At 39.2% G+C, this 15,787-nt stretch overlaps 1 protein-coding gene across 5 annotated transcripts in view; it reads right to left on the bottom strand.

Annotated features, from left to right (window-relative positions):
* Positions 1-15,448, bottom strand: part of KIF3A (kinesin family member 3A) — a 55,192-nt gene extending 39,744 nt beyond the window's left edge. For 4 of the 5 annotated variants that reach the window (XM_044227900.1, XM_044227926.1, XM_044227907.1 and 1 more), the window contains exons 1-2: positions 15,275-15,358; positions 12,087-12,360 (exon numbers count right to left, since the gene is read on the bottom strand). In XM_044227900.1, coding sequence (XP_044083835.1) covers positions 12,087-12,360; positions 15,275-15,280 — 280 coding nt within the window. In that variant the 5' untranslated portion in view covers positions 15,281-15,358. Of the gene's footprint in view, positions 1-12,086; positions 12,361-15,274 lie in introns of all 5 variants that reach the window. The other variant, XM_044227935.1, reaches the window with a different exon arrangement.
* Positions 15,449-15,787: the final 339 nt, after the last annotated feature.

Here is a 15,787-nt window from a genome sequence, read left to right as displayed (position 1 = left end):
GGAAAGGGAGGCCAGTTAGAGTGACAGCAGGATTGCTATGGCTACACTGTGTACAATGAGCTGGAAGAAAGCAAGGGGAGATGTGAAGAAACCAGTCAAAGAGCTGGAGTGGTTAACAGAAGGGAAAGAGAAAGGTGATAGAATTTCAGATATATGAAATAGTTAGAAGCAACAGCACCTAGGAAATAACTAGTCAGGGGACCAGGGAAAAGGAAGAATCCAAGATGCCTTTCAACTTCTAGCTTGAACAAGGGATGTATGGCTATGCCATATACTGAGACAGTGAACATCACCAGAAGAAATGATCATTTGAAGGGAAAGACCATGAATTCAGTTGAAGGCATATTGAGCTCTAAGTGCCCATGACACACCCAAATGCATGTGTCAAGCAGGCAGGTGGAGGGATGAGATGTATTTACCCACTAGAGCCCCTGGGAACGGGTGCAATTTCTGCAGGAGATAGCACAGTGTGAGAAGACCACACAAACAACATGGCTTTTCAACTACTTCCACCCCATGCAAGTAACTTCTTATGTCACTATCAATTTCAGACTTTCTGTGACAATCATCACAATACTTAATCACAACAGAAGACATTTTTTACACATGGGAATAAAAAAGTCTTGATTTTTTCCTAATTCGCTAAATATTTCAAACTATGCCATTAAGAACGTAACATACTGCCTTCAAAAGAGCTGAAAATATGTGGCGCCTGAATGGCTGAGTGGGTTAAAGCCTCTGCCTCTAGCTCAGGTCATGATCCCAGCATCCTGGGATCAAGCCCCACATAGGGCTCACTGATCAGTGGGGAGCCTGCTTCCCTCTCTCTCTGCCTGCCTCTCTGCCTACTTGTGATCTCTGTCAAATATAAAATAAAAAATCTTTAAAAAAAAAATGAGCTGAAAATATGAGCCTGCAGACCACCTGTGAGAGCTGACACAACAGCTATCATTTATGGACCATGTGCCATGAGCTAGGCCATGCATCCTCGCTGAGTTTTCACCCCAATCCTAAGAGCAAAGAACTATTTATATCCCCATACTTTAGCTCAGGAAACAAAGGCTTATAGAGGTTGAGTTACTTGTTCGATGTCACAGTAAGTGGTAGAAATAAGATGTGAACAAAATCCATTTGGCTCTAGAGCCCTTATTTTTTAAAAGTATGTAATGGCCAAATTTTTAATTCAAAATTAATTCCTAATACAATTTCTATGAATTCATTAATTATATAAAGACTATGGATTCAAAAAGGATATTGATCTATAATTTTAAAGCTGAGAAATGAGGACCAGGAATCCCCTAGAATAAAAGTATGTCATCTCATTTTCAGAGATGAGATTCCAAATTTCTAGTTTTGTTATGTCCAATCTAACAAAGCTAATGGTAGCATTTCCTTCAATATGAACTTCTCTTAAAACTTTACCTCTTAAGGGACACCTGGGTGGCTCAGTTGTCAAGCATCTGCCTTTGACTCAGGTCATGATCCCAGGGTCCTGGGATGACTCCCACATCCAGCTCCTTGCTCAGCAAGGAGCCTGCTTCTGTCTCCACCTGCTGTTCTCCCTGCATGTGCTCTCTGTTCTCTAACAAATAAATAAAGCCTTTATCTTTAAGATTTTATTTATATATTTGAGAGAGACAGACACAGCAAGAGAGGTAACACAAGCAGGGAGAGTGGGAGAGGGATAATCAGACCTCCTGCTGAACAGGGAGCCCAATCCCAGGACCCAGGGACCACGACCTGAGCCAAAGGCAGATGCTTAATAACTGAGCCAACCAGGCACCCCAATAAATAAAATCTTTAAAAAAAAAAAACTTTACTTATCAAAAACTAGAAATGACCTAAAAATCTTACCCAACCTACCCATTTCATGACTACATCTTAAAAATGGTAGAAGGCCTACAAAAAATCTGTATATGGATGTTTACAGCAGTGTATATTCATAACTGCCAAAATTTAGAGGCAATCAAGATGTCCTGCTGTAGGTAAGTGAATTGATAAATAAACTGTGGTACATCCAGACAACAGGATATTATCAGCACACACACAAAAAAAGATAAAAGGTATCAAATCATGAAGAGACATGGAGAAAACTTCAGTGCATATTACTAAGTGAAAGAAGCCAAACTGAAAGGTTACATACTATATAATTCTAACTGCATGACATTCTAGGAAAGGTGAAACTATGGAGACAGTAAAAAGATTAATGGTTGCTAGGTTTAGCCGGGGAAGGAAGGATAAACTAGCAGCACAGAAGTGAAACTATTCTTTATAATAGTGGATACACATTATGTTTTTGTCAAAATCCATAGGATGTACAGCCCCAAGAGTGAACGCTAATGTAAACTATGAACTTTGGATGATGCTGATGTGTCAACATATGTTCATCATTTGTAACCAATGTACCACTGTGGTGCAGGATATTGACAGTGGAGAACTTTGTATATATCTGGAGACAAGGGATATACAGGAAATCTCTATACTTAATTTTCCTAAAGCTGTTCTAAAGAACAAAGTTTATTAATTGAAAAAAAACGTTTTAAATGGTGGAAGGATTATGTACTTGCCACTGCACATTTGAATAATGCTAAGGAAACTACACTCTATTTTACAACATTCCTGATTTTTGTCCTTTTTAAACATATTGTTCTATGCTACTATCAACAATTTCAGTCAGCATAATAGGTGGAAAATAGGTGAAAAGTCCCTTGACATTTATATATTACTCTGTACCACATTTGTTTTTTAAAATACAGAATTCTGTTATTTCAAAACTGAGTGACACTACTGCTTCCAACAAGGACGGAGTAGTAAGGACCAGATTTACCCTCTTGACTGAAAGGAAAGCAGAGTAAATATATGAAGCAATAGTTTTCAAGACAATGGACCTCAGTCAACAAAGGCCTGTGACGCCCAAAAGTTGGCTAATAGATAGGCAGGCCCTATGACTTCCCAACTACCTGCCTTGTGAGAGAATCAACCACAGACCAGGAGGGGAAATCCAAGGAGTGATGAGCAGATTTCCTGAGCAAAGAAGGAGTCCAGAATCCAGAGAGAGCAACGTGGCTAGAATTTGTAGGACGCAGTAGTGGAAAGAATAACACTATGCAGAAAGTTACAGATTCCAGAGGTCTGCAGGTCTTCTTCCATTATTTAGTGGAGCACCAAGCCTCTCCAGAGTGTGAGGAAACTATCTAAATATGGGGGGGGGGGGGAATCATTTGGAAGGGAGAGTCCTCAATGCTCACAAAGGTCAGAAACTGTATCTGTTTAAACCAGCCAGACTGGAAAACCTCATGATGCACAGGACATCAGGTACACCAGACAAAAAGGTCTTGCCTCAGAATCAGGGGAATAACCTTAGACTGAGCACTGCTCCGGTCCTAACTAAAGACCTTTAAAAGATCAGAAAGTCAGAGAAAGACAAATACCACATGATTTCACTCATATGTGGAATTTATGAAACAAAACAGATGAACATAGGGAAAGAGAAGGAAAAACAGGATGAAATTTGAGAAGGTGGCAAACCATACATAAGAGACGCTTAACTCTAGAAAGCAAACTGAGGGTTGCTGGAGGGGAGATGGGATGGGGCAACTGGGTGATGGGCATTAAGAAGGGCACTTCAAGTAATGAGCACTGGGTGTTACACACAACTGATGAATCACTAAATTCTATGTCTGCAACTAAAAAAATAAAAAAAGATCTGAAAGAAGCAAACCATTTTCAAATAACTGCCACTGAGAACAAAGCTCCTGAAAGCTTAAATGAATAAAAAAAAATCAAAGAGCTAAGGTAAAATTCAGAGTGTTTGGCGCCCAACCAAAATTTGCCAAGCTTGCAAAAAAGCAAAAAGATATAACTCATAATAAAGAAATGCATCAACCAGTCAAAAACAATTCAGAACTGACACAAATGTTAGAACTAGCACACAGGACTTTTAAAACAGATAAAAACTATATTCTATATGTTAAAAAGTTAACTGGAAACTTTGGATGAAAGCCTGGAAGAACTTGGATGGAAGATACAAAAAGACCCAAATCAAACTTCTAGGGATGAATACTACAATGTGTGAGATGAAAAATACGATAGATAAGATTAATGGTAGATTAGACACTGCAGAATAAAAGATTAGTAAACTTCAACACATAACAACAGAAACAATAAAAAATGTAATACAGAGGAAAAAAAATACAAAAAAGAAAAACAGCATCAGTGAGCTGTGGGACAATTTTAAGCAGCTTAATATACATGTTACTGCAGGCCCTGAAGCAGAGAGTAGGGACCGGAAAAATATTTAAAGAAATATGGCTAAAAATTTTCCAAATTTGATGAAAACTACAAACTCACAGATCCAAAAAGCTTAATGAACTGTAAGCACAGAAACATAAAGAAAAATAAACCATGGCACATCATAGTCAAAAAGCTCAAAACCAGTGATATAAAAGAAAATCTAAAAAGTAACCAGAGAAAGATATGTTATGTAAAGAAGAACCAATAAAGAATTCCAGTAGAACAGGGGTACCAGGTGGTGGGTATTATAGAGGGCACAGCTTGCATGGAGCACTGGGTGTGGTGAAAAAATAATGAATACTGTTTTTCTGAAAACAAATAAATTGGAAAAAAAAAAAAAAAAGAATTCCAGTAGAACAAAACGCAAATGACAGTAGAGGACTATCCTTCAAGTATTAAAAGAAGAAACTATCAACCTAGAACCCTACATCTGGTGAAAAATTCTTTCAAAAACAAAGACAAAATAAATACTTTCTGGACTACAAAAGCTGAAAGAATTCGTCACCCACAGATTTGCACTCTAAGAAACATTTGAGGAAGTTATCCAATGCAGAAACAATGGTACTAGATAGAACTACGGATTCCTCTTACATGAGGGAATAGAGTATCAAGTATGGTGAGTACATAAGTAAGAAAATATGTAAGTGTTTTCCTATTACTTAAATCTCTCTAAAAACAACTGATGGTTTAAACAAAAATAAAGGCAACGTGGTTTGGAGTTTATAACACATAGAAGTAAATGTACACCACCACCACCACCGGGATGCCTTGGTGGCTCAATCAGTCAAGCATCTGCCTTTGATTAAGGTTATAATCTGAAGGTCCTGGGATAGAGCCCCACATCAGGCTCCTTGCTCAGCAAGGAGTCTGCTTCTCCCTCTGCCTGCAGTTCCCCAGCTTGTGCACGCTCGGCTCTATCACTCTCTCTCTCCATCTGACAAATAAATAAATAAAATCTTTAAAAAAAAAATAAAACAATAAAACAAAACACCACCACCACCACCACCAAACTTGGGAGGAGACAACTAGAAGTATAGTTTAAAAAATTTTTTTTACAGGCGCCTGGGTGGCTCAGTGGGTTGGGCCTCTGCCTTCGGCTCTGGTCATGATCTCAGGGTCTTGGGATCGAGTCCCACATCAGGCTCTCTGCTCAGCGGGGAGCCTGCTTCCTCCTCTCTCTCTGCCTGCCTCTCTGCCTACTTGTGACCTCTGTCTGTCAAATAAATAAAATTTTAAAAATAAATAAAAATAAAATTAAAAAAATAATTTTTACTACGCAAAAAACAGAATAACACGTGACAGTGAAGTGTGATATATTAGAGTTATATTATAAACCTTAAAGCAACCACTAAAATAAAACAAAGTTATATCACTATAAGCCAACAGAGAAGACAGAATGGAATAATACAAAGGATAAGAGTATAAAGAGAAAACCAACAGCAGAACATAAATGGTTTTGATAACCCAATTAAAAAGCAAAGACAGCAAAACTGGATTTAAAAAAACAACACAACAACAAAAAACCAAAACACTACCAACTATACAATGCAATGCATAAGAGAACTAACAACAGATCTGGGGCTACTACTCTTTGAGAGGCCTGCTTTCAAGTTTGGCCTTTGACTAACATCTGGGAATTTGGATTTAGGGAGGGTTCTTGCCATTCATTCCCCAACACAGAGTAGCTCATTATGCCTAAACTGTTTGTATAAACAAGGTGGTTTATGCTAAACACCTGTTTTCCTTCTGTGAGTGTGGAATCTTGACAAGGGCGAGGCTGAGGGTATCCACATGAGCAGGCTCCAACAAAAACCTGGGACACTCTTGTCTCTTAGAAAGCTTCTCTGACAGCCAAGATCTGACAGGTATTGTCACATTCAGTGGTAGAAGAATTAAGCACATTCTGTGTCTCCACTAGGAAATGACTTTTGGAAGTTTGTATCTGGTTTCCTCCACACTTTTCCCCATGCACCTTTTCCCCTTGCTATTTCTTGTTTTCTTTTTTTGGCATCTTTTTTGTTCTAATAAACCAAAGCTCTAAGTACAATTATAACCCGAGTCCCTTGACTTCTCCTACCAAACTCTGAACCTGGTATAATCTTAGTGACCTCTAGTATAACTACACACTAGAAATGTACTTTCAATATAAAAACACAAATGTGTTAAAAGTTAAAAAGATGAATGAAGATATACCATGTTAACATTAAATTAAAACAAAGTTAAAATGTCTGTATTAATATCAAAGTAGGTTTCAGAGTAAAGAACATTACTACGGATAAAGAGTAATTTCATAATGACAATAAGGTTAATGCATGAAGAGGACTTGAAACACCTAAGCACTTAGGCACCTACTCACAGGGTTTCAAAATACATCCAGTAAAAAGTGACAGAACTGAAAGGAAAAGGCACATACAAAACACAGTAAGAGAATTTAATACCTGTCTCAGTAATCGACAAACCAAGTAGAAAATAATTAAGTAGATAGAAAATCTGAACGAAACTATCAAGCAAATTGATGTAATGAACATGTATATCCAACAACAGCAAAATACACTTTGTTGTTGGATATACATAATGAACATGTATATCCAACAACAGCAAAATACACATTGTTTTGAAGAATATACAGACATTTTATAATAAATTTATTCTGGGTCATGTAACAAGTCTCTAATTTCAAAAGGTTCAAGTTTTACATAGCACATTCTCTAAAACAGGATTAAACTAGACATTAAGTGAGGCGCCTGGATGGCTCAGTGGGTTAAAGCCTCTGCCTTCAGCTCAGGTCATGATCTCAGGGTCCTGGGATCGAGCCCCACGTGGGGCTCTCTGCTCAGCGGGGAGCCTTCCTCCTCCTCTCTCTCTCTGCCTGCCTCTCTGCCTACTTGTGATCTCTGTCAAATGAATAAAATATTTTTTAAAAAATAAACTAGAATTAAGTAATAGAAATATCTCTGGAAAATCCCAAATTATCTGGAAACTAACACATTTCTAAATAACCCAAGGATTAAAGAAGAAATCAAGAGGAAAAGGAGAAAGGACCCTGCACTGCATGAAAATGAAAACACAGTATGTCAAAATCTGTACACCACCACTAAAGCAGTACTTAAGAGGGTAATTCATAGCATAAATCTCCATATTAGAAAGTTACAAAGGACTCAAAACAATGACCTCAGCTTCCACCAAAAGTAGAAAAAGAGGAATAAAGGAGAAACTACTCCTATTATATTAGTCCTCTACCAACTCGTCACAAGAAAAAGAGATGACACAAATTACCATATATCATGTACCATATGCCAATATCAGAGAAAGATTGCACCACCACATTCTAACACAAGAATAGAGAATATGAACAACTTTTTGCCAATTAATTCAACAACCTAGATGACAGAGACAAATTCCATGAAAGATAAACTTCCAGAGCTCACTAAAAGAAAAACAGGTAACTCAAAAAGACTTATATTATTAAAGACACTGAATCTTTAAAAACCTTTCCACAAAAAAATACTCCAGGCCCAGTTGGCTTTACTGGTAAATTCTACCTAATGCTTAGGGTAGATATAATAATAATTCTATACATATTTTTTTCATATGATGAAAAAGGAGGAAAAAAAAAAGTAGGGAATACTTTCCAACTCATTCTATGAAATTAGCATTATCCTGATTAAAAAAAAAACAGATAAAGACATTACAAGAAAACTACTATATCTCTCCTGAACATAGACAAAAAAAAAAAGTTTACACAAAATTTTAGCATATCAAATCTAACAACATACAAAAGGGTAATATACCATGACCAAGTGGCATGACCGGTTTTACTTTTTTTTTTTTAAGATTTCATTTATTTATGGGTGCCTGAGTGGCTCAGTGGGTTAAGCCGCTACCTTCGGCTCAGGTCATGATCTCAGGGTCCTGGGATCGAGTCCCACATCGGGCTCTCTGCTCAGCAGGGAGCTGCTTCCCCCTCTCTCTCTCTGCCTGCCTCTCCGTCTACTTGTGATCTCTCTCCCTGTCAAATAAATAAATAAAATCTTTAAAAAAAATTTTTTTAAATAAATTTTATTTATTTATTTATTTATTTCACAAGTAGACGGAGAGGCAGGCAGAGAGAGAGGGGGAAGCAGCTCCCTGCTGAGCAGAGAGCCCAGTGCAGACCCTGAGTCCATGACCTGAGCCTACAGCAGAGGTTAATCCACTGAGCCACCCAGGTGCTCCTGGTTTCACATTTAAAAATCAATGTAACTGAACATACTAACAATTTTTTTTAAAAAAAGACGATTTCAATAGGTGCTGAAAAAAATTCATTTGACAAGATCCAAAATCCATTCCCCAGATGGGGACAAAAGAACAGAGGGGAACTTAATCAGACAAAAATCTATAGATAACATCATACTTACTGGTAAAACAGTGAATGCTTTCTCCCTAAGATCTGGAACAAAACAAAAATGTCCACTCTCACCACTCATATTCAACACTGTACTTGAGGTTCTAGCCAGGGCAATTCGGGTAACTAAAAGATGGGAAAGAAAGAAATTGTACTACCTGTATTTGACGGTAACATGCTCATGTATATAAAAAATTGTAGGGAAAGGGCGCCTGGGTGGTTCAGTGGATTGAAGCTTCTGCCTTCAGCTCAGGTCATGATCCCAGGGTCCTGGGATCAAGCCCTGCATCCGGCTCAGCGAGAAGCCTGCTTCCCCCTCTCTCTATGCCTGCCTCTCTGCCTACTTGTGATCTCTGTCTGTCAAATAAATAAAATCTTAAAAAAAAAAAAATCCTAGGGAAGTTACCAATAAATAAATAAAAGCCTACCTGAAATAATAAGCAAGTTTAATAAGGTTGCAGGGTATTTGTACAAAAATCAACTGCAAAACACAGTATCACTTCAAAACCACTACGAAGGCTGTAACCAAAAAGACAACAACACTTTGGCAAAGATGTGAAGAAACTGGAAACCTCATACATTGCTAGTGGGAATGTAAAAACCGCGCAGTTGCAATGGAAAATAATCTGGCAGTTAACCTCTTGACCCAGCAATTCCACTCCTAGGTATTTACCTAAGCAAGGGGAAAACATATATTTACACAAAGACAAGAACAAGAATATTCACAGCAAAATTATTTATAATAGCAAAAAAAAAAAAAAAAGGCAACAACCCAAATATTCGCGAGTGGATAAATGGATAAATAAAATACAGCATATCCATTCAATGGAGTATTAACTGACCATTAAAAAATGCAGTCCTGGGCACCTGGGTGGCTCAGTCGGTTCAGCCCCTGCCTCCCTGCCTTCAGCTGGGGTCATGATCCCGGAGTCTTGGGATCAAGCCCCACATGGGGTTCCCTGCTGAGCAGGGCATCTGCTTCTCCCTCTCCCTCTGCTCTTCCCCCCCACCCAGCCCCATGCTTGTGCTCGCTCTCAAATAAATAAAATCTTAAAAAAAAAAAATGCAGTCCTGATACATACTATAATGTGGAACACAGAAAACATTATACCAAGTCAAAGAAGCCATACATAAAAGACTATAAAGTGTATGATTCTATTTATATGAAATGTCCAGAAGAGGCAAACTCATACACATAGAAAGTAAATACATAGTTGCTAGGGTAGGAGGGAGCAAAAGTGGGAGTAACTGCTAATAGATACATAGTTTCTTTTGGGGGTGATGGAAATGTTCTGGAAACAGATAACAGTGATAGTTACACAACACTGTGAATGTATTAAACCCCTGACTTGTATACTGCAAAATGATTAGAACAGTGAATTCTGTTATTTGAATTTTATGTTAATTTTTAAAAACTACTAAAATATCAATTCTGTGTATTTTGTATTCACAAAAGCATCCAAAATACTTAGGAATACAAGGTATGTTAACTAGTACTTAAATTTTAAAAAAAAAGAGTTGGAGTGGCTGAGTGGCTCGGTCTGTTAAGTGTCTACCTTTGGCTCAGGTCATTATAGGGGGGCAGGGAACTGGGATCAAGCTCTCCCTCCTCCCCCACCTCCCTGCTCAGCAGGAAAGTCTGCTTCTCCCTCTTCTTCTGCCCCTCCCCCTGCTTCTGTGTGTTGGCACACTCTCTTTCTCTCTAGCAAATAAATAAAAATCTTTAAAAAAGGAAGCAGTTTAAAAAAAATACTTAGGAATAAACTCATGAAAGTAAGTATAAGACCTGCACATTAGAAACTACAACAAAATGCTGATGAGAGAAATTAAACAAAATATAAATAAATGAAGAGAGATACCATGTTCTGGATTAGAAGGCTCAATATTGTCAGAATAACAACTCAATACAATCCCTACCAAAATCCCAGTAGGTTTTTTGGGGCTTTTTTTGTGGAAATTGAAAAGGAAATCCTAAAATATATGTGAAAATGCAAAGGATCCAGAAAAGCCAAAACAATTCTGAAAAATAATAATAAAGCTAGAAAATATACACTACCTAATTTCAACACAAAAACCTATAGTAATAAAAACAGGATACTTGGAATAGAAGAGACAATCCAGAAATAAATCCATGCCACTGCAGTTTGTTGATTTTTGACAAAAGCACCAAGTTAATTCAATAAGGAAAGGAGAGTCTTAACAAATGGTGCTCCAACAACTGGATATCCATAGATGGGGGGCAGGGGAGGCAAAGAACATACACCCTTACCTCACACCGTATATAAAAATTAACTCAAAATGAATAACAGACCTTAATATAAGACATACAATGTTTACAACTTCTGGATAAAAACATAAGAGAAAATCTTTTTGGTGTTAGGTTCAGCAAATATTTCTTGGCTAGGTCAATGAAAGCATGATGATTAAAGAAAAATGATTAACTGGACTCAAAACTAAAAATCTTTTCTCTTCAAAAGACACCATTAAAAAGATGAAAATACAAGCCACGTGCTGGAAGAAAATACGTTCCAATCACTTATCTGATCAAAAGATTTGAGTCCAGAATGTAGAAAAAGCATGACTCCATAAGAACATAGGCAACTGAACTGTAAAGTGGGTAAAATATTTTAAAAGACAAAGGGCTAATGTGTACATGATTAGAGACTCAACATTGTTAGTTATAAAGAAATATAAGTTAAAACAATGAGATACCACTATAGATCCTCTAGAACAGCTATAATTACAAAGGCCAACAATCTAAATGTTGGTGAGAATGTGAAGAAACTAAAAGAACTCTCATAACACACTGGTGGGAAAAAAAATTCAGAGTCACCACTTTGGAAAACAGTTTGGCAATTTCTTCAAAAGATAAATATACACTAACCATATGACCCACCAATTCTACTTCTAGGTATCTACCCAAGACAAACTTTAAAACTTATCTGCACAAAGAACTTTCTACAAAAGAATGTTCACAGCAGCACTAATTATAATTGCCCCCAAATTAGAACAATCCAGATTTCCACTGAAGATCATAAAAAGTGGTATATTCATACAATTCAGCATTAAAAAGGAACAAAGTGCTGATCCACACAACAACATGGATGACCTTTAACAACATTATACAACTGAAAAGAAAACAGGTAAGAAAGATGAGATAGGATATGAGTTGATTTATATGAAATTTCCAGCAAAGACAGACCTATAGGCAAAAGCAGGTCAATGGGAGGTGGGACTGCAAAGGGACATACAGGAATTTGGGGGGGGGAGGTCATAAAACTGGATTTCGGTAACAGTTTCACAGCTGTATGTATTTACTACAACCCATCAAACAGTACAATTATAATGGATGAATTTATAGGGTGTCAATATCTTGATAGAGTTAAGAAAAAGTGAACAATATACTCACCATTATAGCCTTCAAGAACAGAATCAATAATAGGTCTTGCAGTTAAGTTATAAACATCAAGTTGTTTACTCTCTGGTCCAAAAACAGTATCAAAAGTAAATGTCTTTGGAGGTTCATTGGAAGAATCAGTCTTATGTACAGTAATAGTTCCCCTCATTTCATCCACACTGACAGCCTGTTTATAGCACATTGACTTCTCTCTCTCGTTGAGGGGCCGGCACCTAACAACCACCTTCACATTATCACAGCTTTCAGGCTTCTCTGATTTATTGATCTGGTAGAGAAAATATTCACAAATAATGAAAAGAACATTTACTTTTACCTTCAGCAAATTTCAAATTTGAAAAAGGCTACTGTGCCATCCCAGGGCCTTGCACATATTAAGCACTCCACAAATATTTGTTAAATCCAATGAAAGATCTCACAGACATACAGAAAAAGTTTATTAAAAGATATAAAAAGACAGTTTCTTTTACAATACAGTATGATACAATACAATATACAGATGAGGAGAAAGAAAGCCTAATTTACATTTATAGTAAATAAGTGCTGTTTAAGCAGAAAATGAATCACTATATTGACTGTCTCCGCAAAAGTCCCTGACTTAGCCTCTGAGTTTACTGCCTGAAGGAAAACACAAGTGAACATGGTTAACAACTGTAATCAAGAATATAGTAGCAGGTCCTGTGTTCCCCTGAGACTTTAAATTTTATTTTCTATAATGCATCGGTAAAACGTTTTTTACCATAACATATGTAGTCTATCTTCTCCATAGTAGACAACATGAAATGAAACACAGCAAAGTCCAATGGCAGAGAGAAATGTTTCAGTATCCCTCTAACCTTACAAATATTTATATATGTAAAGTTTCATTTTTTGAAATTTTATGATTAACCACCTATGTTAAAATAAAACCCTAAGCAAAGACACATACATATGATTTCACTTACATGTGGAATCTAAAAAACAAAGAGGAACAAACAAAAAAGCAAAACTCACAGAGAATAGATTGGTGGTTGCCAGAGGGCAGTGGGGTATAGATGTGGACAAAATGGTCAGAGATCAAAGGTACAAATTTCCAATTATAAAATAAGTCACGTATAAATAATATATAGAATGGTGACTAGTCAAAAGTACACCACTGCATATTGAAAGTTGCTAAAGGAGTGTATCTTGAAATTGTTCAACATTAGAAAAGAATTTTGTAGCTCTTTATGGTGATGGGTGGTCACAAGACTTACTGTGGGGATTATCTCACAAGACACACAAATAACAAATGATACTGTACAGGTAACATTGTGTTATATGTCAATTATACCTCAATTGAAGTAATACAATCCTATTTTGAAGTGAAGTCCAATAGTTTAGTTGAATAGTATCAATACAACACACTTCTCCCCAACTCTCCTTTCACCACCTAAGGCTGGGTCACCATGATCCCACCTTAAATTGAATACCAGCATCTAGTTAGGTTCTCCTATGGTCTGTTCTCTACAGGGCAGTCAGCTGCAACACAAAGTTAATCATGTTGCTCCCTTACTTAAAACTCAATGGTTTCCCACAGATCTCAGGATAAATACCGCAGTCCTTAAGGTGGTCTCTAAGACCTGACTCTGGCCCATGTCTACTTGTCCAGGCTTATTTCACAAGCTACCTTGTGAAATTGCTTGGCTTTCCCAGCCACAGCCACATTAGCTTTTTCTAAGCCTTTTCTTGTCACCATACTTTCTTATCACAGGTGCTGTTCCTCTTGCCTAGAACATTCCTCATTCTCCCCTTCACTTATTCTCAGATCTCAGCAGAACAGCCACTTCACCTGTGAAGACTTCCTTAACTAGGTCAAATCCTGGTATAGGTCCTGAGAGAAGGATAGACCTACATCTACAGACCTACATCTATCATCTACAACTGGTTTCAATACACTTTTGCTTGCTCCTTATTTGATTAATGTGTCCTATCTGTCTACACCAGAGGTTGCCAACTGGTAGTCAAGGGGCTGAATTGAGCCCACAATATCTTTTGTTTGGTTCACAGCATTTAACAATATTTTTAAATTAGTTGCTAAAATTTTTAAAAAAGAGAAATTCCACCAAGATAACAACTTCTAGATTCTCTTGGGGGGAAAAAAATGATCTGACATCTGTAGGCCAGAATTCCTAAACGGGAACACTTTACAACTCACCAGAATCTACTTTCTATTACATGCCACCCATTCACTTCATGAATGGTAAGCATCTTGTCTCTACCAACAAGACTTTCACCTCTGCCCACGAAGGCAAGCTTCTGTCTTGTCAAGTTCAAGAAACTGGATGGTTATGCTCAATATTTTGCCTCCAGGGCCTAACCTGGGGTAGATGCCTGGTATTTGCTGAATGAACCAATAACCTGAAGGCAAACGATACGGAACAAATATTGAGCATGTAAGGCTAAATGCCAAGCACTGTCCTTCAATTCCGCTGTGCATTACCTTATTTCATCCTGATAAAATCCCAGGAGAAACAGTTTAATTATGTGGGAACTAAGGACCCAGAAAGATGAAGTAATTGTCCCAGGCCTTGCAACCAGTAGAAAACCGACCAAAAAGCTCACGTGTTCTCCATGACCCTATACTGGACTTAGGATGCCCCCTGTTAAGTAAACGGTAGCACTGTGAAATCCGACAAGACAAACATACCACCACCCACTCACCCTCACACACAAAGACACCCACGGGTTACATTCCGCCCTGTAAGCTAAAACACCACGAAAGAAATGACAGCTCGAGTCAAGGGCAGGAGTAAAAGCAAGCAGCTCTCGGTTCGCTACCTTCCAAGAATCGGCTCCGCGGGGAACAGAGCCCACCAGGTGCGGAGCATCCAAAGCCCACCCCCCGCGGCCGCTCCCAGACGCCCTACTCAGGAGCAGGGCTGGGAGCGACAGCGCATCCTCTGGCGCTGTGCCTTTATGTCAAGCAGCGCAGGCCTTGCGGGCTGCAGCACCGACAGAGGCGGGAGGGCCCCTCCGGGGCCCCTCCCAGGACCCGTTGGAACCCCGCCCGCCCCAAGCCTACCCACCAGACTCCCCAAACGCTCGGCCCTGCCCCGCCCCACCCCGGCCGCCTGCCTGATCCGCGCCTCCATGGCAACAGCCGCGCCCCCGTGCCAGGCCGCTGGGATGAGGAACCCCAGCGGCTGAGCGACTCCCCTCACCGGCATCGTGGCTCCCTCCTGTGCCCGGCGGAGGTCGCCGCCCTGGGCGCAGTCCAACGGCGCCGGGTTCGCCGGAGAGGTTTCCCAGAGACTACCGAAACACCGCCTTGCCGATCTCGAGACTGCGGCTCCTCGGGCGAGAGCAGGCGGTGCGCAGGCGCACTCCGGACTCGCCCCGCCCCATCCCCGGGCCACACGCTTCCTCGGCCTCTTGAATTACGCCTGCGCTGAGGCTTTCCCAGTCAGTCTCCTAGGACGCCAGACTGAGGCAGCGCCTGCGCAATGATGCCGGTCAGCTGAGCTTGGAAATCTAGCCTGCATTGGGGCGGGGATACCTGGCTGCCACTGGTCGCGAGCGGGGTGAGGGTGTCCTCCTAGGTCGCTCTGCTAGTCTCCTGGCTCATGCAGTACTCCAGATATTGAAAACAACCATAGCAATTGTACACTATGCCCATCTAGAGAGCCAGAGGCTTCGCACACATTAATGCGCTTGATTGCTGACTTGTTTATAAA

The sequence above is a fragment of the Neovison vison genome, chromosome 1 (genome assembly GCF_020171115.1).
Source record: "Neovison vison isolate M4711 chromosome 1, ASM_NN_V1, whole genome shotgun sequence".
NCBI lineage: Eukaryota > Metazoa > Chordata > Mammalia > Carnivora > Mustelidae > Neogale > Neogale vison.
The sequence above is the reverse complement of the archived record's forward strand: the minus strand, read 5'-3'. Positions and strand labels throughout refer to the sequence as shown.